The following is a 6,433-nucleotide window of genomic DNA, read 5'->3' as shown; positions in this document are numbered from 1 at the left end:
TTATGAAACTAACATCAACAAACAGTGTATTAGCATGGCTAGATTATGAGTTTTATGTAAATAAAATTTTATTTTTCAAGTTATATTTATAGTTATCACCGTTTATCTTAAAGCAACACATTTATCATGTTGTTTCATGGTAGATCTTTATTAAACTTACAGGTACCAGGGCCTGTTTTAAATAATACACGAATTATACAGATTCTTCGTACATTTTTATTAAATTTACAGGTACCAGTACCTATTTTTAAATAATTCGCGAATTATACAGATTCTTCGTATATCTTTATTAAATTTACAGGTACCAGAGCTTGTTTTAAATAATTCACGAATCATACAGATTCTTGGTAGATCTTTATTATCTATAAAATAACATACAATTCATGAAAAGAAGGCTTGTGAAGGTACAAAAAATTATGTTTAATTTACATATAACTTTTAAGGAGCAACAAGCAAAGGTAATTAAGAGTTATAATAATTTTTATTATGTCATCTTTCTTAAAAATCATTACTTTAGGCTACTGTTTTCCAGTACTGTGTAGAAATATTTAAAAGCCAAATTACTTTAAAATTGGCATGAGTTCTTTTTGCTTCATGTGCTTGAAGCTTTTAATGTTTATAACTTTCACTGAGTATGAATATAAATATACAGACCAGACATGATAATTTGCGAAGCTAAAACAGCTAAAAAAGTAAATAAAAGTAATTCACAAAATTACCTAAGAATATTGAAGTGTTAATTACAGGTATATAGCTGAAAATCAAGTGAACTATCAAGCTTTTTCAGAACGGCTAGTAAAACTAAAAAAACTCTACTGAGAAAATAATTCATTTTCAGCAGAATTTACAGGATTCAACCAAACAATGAGATGAACAGGACTTCAACTAAACTGCGTAATAAAAAAGGCTACTGCCCAAGATGTTTTTCGCTAATTCACCTCAAAATGTGTTTCATTTTAACTACGCATACATTGTAGACACCATCTAAGAAGATCTACCAGAACAAGTGAATCAAAATTAATGCAGTTTAGCTGAAAAAGATAATAAATAAAGACAGCCTGAATTTTCGTTTTCATAATTAAAAAAAAGTATTAATTGTTGACTTGAAAGGAGAACAATGTTTCTTTTCCCAAAGAAAATTCATTAATTTAACATTTTTCATATTTTGTTTTTATTCCAAAAAGTTCTTATTTAGTGTCAGTATAACTAAATCTTACGTCATCCATTCGACGTCGAAAAGAAATCGTGAATTGTGCTTGTTTCTACCGCTTTTTTTGCGGAAGTATCCAAAAGTTGTTTCCTCAGTTTGAGAAATTTTAAAATTATATACTTGAAATTCAAAAGCCTTGATCCTATCTTATAAATTAATAAAACGTTTAAAACTGTGTACTTAAAATTATGAAACTTTAAATACTAGATACTGAGCCAATCTTTCCACTCTTTAATATGACTTTTTCCAAATTATGGCATAATATCGAAAAATTTGGCACAAGGTTAACAACTAGTTATTCTTGGTATCAGCTTAGTTAACCTGTTTACAAAAAACAACCCTGATGTTTTTATTTTTGCCCGTACTGATTTTTATATTCTTTGATTAGTGTTTGCGATTTAAACGTGATATCTATTTTCAAAAATAAAATATTTGACACTTGACTTTCCTGGATTGTTCGTATGAAATGACATCAGTTGTGAACGGAATATATACAAACTCACCTTTGCCAGATCCTTGTTTCAAAGTGTATCAAGTTTTTTATAAGTTAATGGCATCTCATCGTGAACCGTTAAAAGCGATACTAACTCCTAAAAAAGCCATTTGGAATTATAAAAGAACACGTATTTTTGCCATTATGCAATTATGGTAATGATTCGTCATTTAATTATTTCAAAAAAACGTTTTTACTAAGACTGTTGATTCTAAACTGTATCGCAGTTTGGTACTAAGCTGTATCATGACAAACTAAGCTATTCCATTTTTCATACTCAACTGTATCACAACTGTTCATATTCTCTGAAGTTTTATACCAAGTTTCATCATTGCTGCTCAAATTATCTTAAGTTTAACACTAAATTGTATCATGACTGTCCGAGTTAACACGGATATTTAAGACAAAAATATAAGTTGCTGAAGATTTATTCAGCGGCTCTTGTTTCTGATGGTCTTGTAATACACACTCAAACAGAAAGAACACTACAAGAACAGTGTCAAGTTAATGTTGTAAACAATTGTTTCAAATACACTTCCATCTAACTATACACGCCATATAGGATTAGTTTTGGTTTGATATTTGACATCTTCATTGATGCTAAAATTAGATGTCCCATAACTTAAAAGACGGCTTCATTAAAATTCAAATAATTAATTAACTTATACACAGATTTCATCAAGACAACCCAACCTACTAACTGTTTAAAAGGTTAACTATGTGTTTTACTTAGAAATAACATTGTACAGCCCTAATACACCAAGTCTAAAACTAAGCTGTAAGTATTATTTAGAAATAACGTTAGACAGCCCTAATATATCAAGCCCAATACAAAACTATGTGTTTTATGTAGAGATAGCATTGTTCAGCCTTACTACTTCAAGCCTTATGTTGAAATAACATTGTACAACCCTAACACACCAAGTATAATATACACCAATATAATACACCGAGCTGTGTGCTTTATGTTCATTTAGCGTTGTTTAGTTCAAATACACCAGGACAAATACTAGAGATAGTGTTGTTCAGTGTTAATACACTAGACCACATGATAAGTGTGTTTTATGAAAACAATAGATTGTTCAGCCCTAATACGCTAAGTCAAATACTCATCTACGTGTTTTATATAGAGATTGTTCAGCCCTAATACGCTAAGTTAAATACTAATCTACGTGTTTTATATAGAGATTGTTCAGTCCTAATATTTCAGTTCTTATGTAGAAAATAGCGTTGTTCAGCGCTAATATACCGGTCTTAATAGTATTCTAAGTTAAGTGTTTTACGTGAGATATATTTTTCAGTACTAAAACATAAGGAAAAAATTCTAAGCTATATCTTTTATGTACAGCCGAGCATAACTTATTTTATAGCAAATGTTTTCACTTAATTCAAGCACGGACAATAAAGAAAAACAAATTCTCAAATCAAATACTGCTCACATACTATATCTTTGTGTAACTAGTTGAGGTGTGTAATACTGATGTCTTTTCAAGAAACTGAACAACATTTTCTTTTAAGTTTCACAAAACACGCAAAAAAAACACTGACAATTAATTTGTCAGTAATAAGTAAATGTGGTTTAATTCACTACGTTAAAAACACGTGACCTTTTTTTCGTCCACGTCGATGCGTATCGGCGACATTCAGAAGCACTTGAGAGGACACAGTACTCCTTTTAAAGTTTTGTCACGGCGACACGTGAGACACTCAGAATCAATTATTAGGATGCATCACAATTTCCCAGTTTCAAGTTTTGTCCTGTTAACACGTAGTTGTGACACTCACACACGTTTACGTCACATGTACTACTACCAAAGTTTTGTTACGGCGACACACATGGGTGACACTTAGAACACTTAGTCGGATACATTATTTTTAAAGTTTTCTTAATGAATATAGAGTAAAAATTTAAAAATCCGGACTTGTTCAACTTACATTTGTAGTTACCATCAGTTTAGTTTTCTTGTAAATGTATTCAAAACAATTTCAGGACTTTCCTTTCTTTCAGTACTGTATGAGATTGTTATTTTACTTCTCTACACATACGTTTAAAATAACCAAGACAATGCATTCTTCTATTACTGTGTAAATTATTACAGTGTACTTAATCTAGATTGAAGCTGTTGAAAGCAAAAAATAGAAAATAAATCATCGAACATATTTATGCTTACTTGACAGAAATATTTTTCAACTATTCAATTTATATTTATCTATTATAAATACTTAACATAAATCCATTTTTAAAGTTGCTAAGTTTGATTTACGTTATACACACATAATATAAATTCATTTTAAACTAGTCAAGTTATACTTACGTTTCAAAAATCCTTTTAAAGGATCAGCTTATCTTAATATGTTGTACTCACTTAACATAAGCCCTTTTTAAAGTAGTTAACTTATTTTGTATTTAGCGAAATTAAGAAAAATTGAAATAGGTAATCATTCTCTTAAACTATTAAAAACAGCTACCTAGTTTTGTCACGTAAATGAACAAATTAGTTGTTAAGTAACTTGGTAACATTATATTCATTTTTATTTAAATCATTACAGAAATATTTTGTACCAAATAGTTCTTACTGCGATATGGAATGTGTTTGTAAAACAAAAATCTCTTTGAATCTTGTTTTGTTAAATACATTTTGAAAATAACTAGCTCAACTTTAACAATTAATTTTCTAAACTCCTTTTAATTTTTTTTATCAATCGTTACTAAAATCCAAAGGTTAATTTATTTACTGAACGACTTTTTAAACATTCAATTAATTTTCTTACGTTATTCTGAAACTCATTAAGTCACTTTGTTGTGGGATAAATCGGTACAAGAAAATCATGTTACTTTAAACTTTATCCCGAATTATCGTATTGTTGTAACTTATTTTACCCAACTATCTTAAATTAACGGAGTTTCCATAAACCTTTTATAGTACAGAAAATCTTTTAGAAAATTGTTTCAATTGAAAATTCGGTTGTTAAAAAAACTGCTTAGTTGTATGTGAAACTTTTTAGAACAATCAGTTCACTTTTATTTTTATTGTACTCAAAACTTATGTTGAAAAGCTAAATGTTTTTATTGCTTTCGTTTGTCAGATTCTGCTAAAATAATTTAACGCATTGTTTAATTGCAAAATTTTTCAACTAAGTTCTCATTTATTTTAATATTCAAAATCTTTATTAAGTAACCAAATATTTTTTGCTACTTGCTATTTCGAAAACCTATTTGAAACAACCTCATCACTTTCATTGTTCAACTTGTGTTACAAAACATATAATAAAATCATTATTCATCAACTTAAGTTTGTAACTGATGAACGTTTGTAGTTAGTTTGGTTTTCAGTTAAGCACAAAGCTACACACTGTGCTCTGCTCACCACGGGTATCGAAACTCATTTTCTAGTTTTGTAAGTCCGCAGACATTCCGCTGTGCCACTGGGGAGGAGCAATTAGTTTGATGAAATGTTATAAAATCAAAACCAAATATCAAACTTACTAATTAATTGACTGCTTGATTTCAATTTTAAAATACGAACCTATATTTTCGCTTTCGTCCACATCATACAAATGTTCGTTGCTTCCTATACTCTCTATTCTCCAGTAACTAAACTTAATACATTTTTCTTATTAAAAATCACTAAATATAAATGTACAAAACTGAAATATTTGCAACTGCACAGAAACAGAGGCGATAAACATTACAGTTTCGACTCTGAGCTTCAACCCTCTACAGTCATGTTTTCAAACTGCAACACGTGTTGCAATCGCAACGATATACACTAGTCACAAAAGGTATGGTCATTCATTCTTCTGCTGGGTCAGTAATAAGCGTAGTTTGTCTCCATCCATTTCAGCCAAAGTTTTCGGATCAATCTCTAAAGCATCGGCAACACTGCCCATTTCTAACCCAAATGATTTGAGCAGCTCGATTAATTCTTTTTCTTCACCAGTATAAGGGTCCCGCAGTGGAGGACAGTGGCGATTACACTGAGGCCACGTGCAATCATCTAGTAACCAATGGTGACAAAGATCCTCGTGCAATGTCCAACGATGCTGCAAGTTGAGATCTTTCAGGAAGAATGACCGGGTTTCACGGCTCTGGCGGTCTGCGCAGGTGTAATAATCAGACCAAAGTTGTAATAAAAATGATAGCCATGAACAGTTATTAACACACTAATAATATACTGTAGACAATAAGAGATAATTAGAACTTTGTTTTTGATCAAAACACTTGTTTATAAAAATCACTGTGTTTTCTTCAACATTCAAATTTCCAACAAATATTTTTAATAGAACAATTGGATTCACTTTAATACTAAAAACAAATAACAACTTTTGTAGCATACATGATTTCATAGCTCAGTTTACATTGAAAAAAATGGAGGAAGTGTTTATATGTTAAAGACAGCAGCCAAAGTATTTTCAATAATTCAAAATATTTTCTAGCTTGGTGGTAGGCGATAAACATAAGTAACATTTAAGAGTAAATTTGATTGTTTTATTACAAGCTAAATGACAGAAAATTAATTAAATTTTGTAAGAATGATTTCAATGCAGTGGCATGTCGCTGCAGATGTGAACCATGGCGCCATGAGCAATACGGTATATTTAGTTCATCCTGAGACAGTACAGCATTGTTATGTAAACTTCGGAATCTTCGTATGTTCGAGAAAGATTGTTAAACAAAGTAAGGCCAAGAAACAATATGTTGAAGAATGGAGCCTTCAGGATTCTTTACA

The 6,433-nt window shown here is 30.3% G+C and overlaps 1 protein-coding gene across 3 annotated transcripts in view; it reads right to left on the bottom strand.

The window, feature by feature from the left end:
- Nucleotides 1–4,171: 4,171 nt before the first annotated feature.
- The window catches only part of LOC143258421 (palmitoleoyl-protein carboxylesterase notum1-like), an 81,226-nt gene continuing 78,964 nt past the window's right edge, over nt 4,172–6,433 (bottom strand). For 2 of the 3 annotated variants that reach the window (XM_076517328.1, XM_076517326.1), the window contains exon 14: nt 4,172–5,800. In XM_076517328.1, the coding sequence (XP_076373443.1) occupies nt 5,493–5,800 (308 nt within the window). In that variant the 3' untranslated portion in view covers nt 4,172–5,492. The remainder of the gene's footprint in view (nt 5,801–6,433) is intronic. The other variant, XM_076517325.1, reaches the window with a different exon arrangement.

This window comes from Tachypleus tridentatus, chromosome 8 (genome assembly GCF_004210375.1).
Source record: "Tachypleus tridentatus isolate NWPU-2018 chromosome 8, ASM421037v1, whole genome shotgun sequence".
Lineage (NCBI taxonomy): Eukaryota > Metazoa > Arthropoda > Merostomata > Xiphosura > Limulidae > Tachypleus > Tachypleus tridentatus.
The sequence above is the reverse complement of the archived record's forward strand: the minus strand, read 5'-3'. Positions and strand labels throughout refer to the sequence as shown.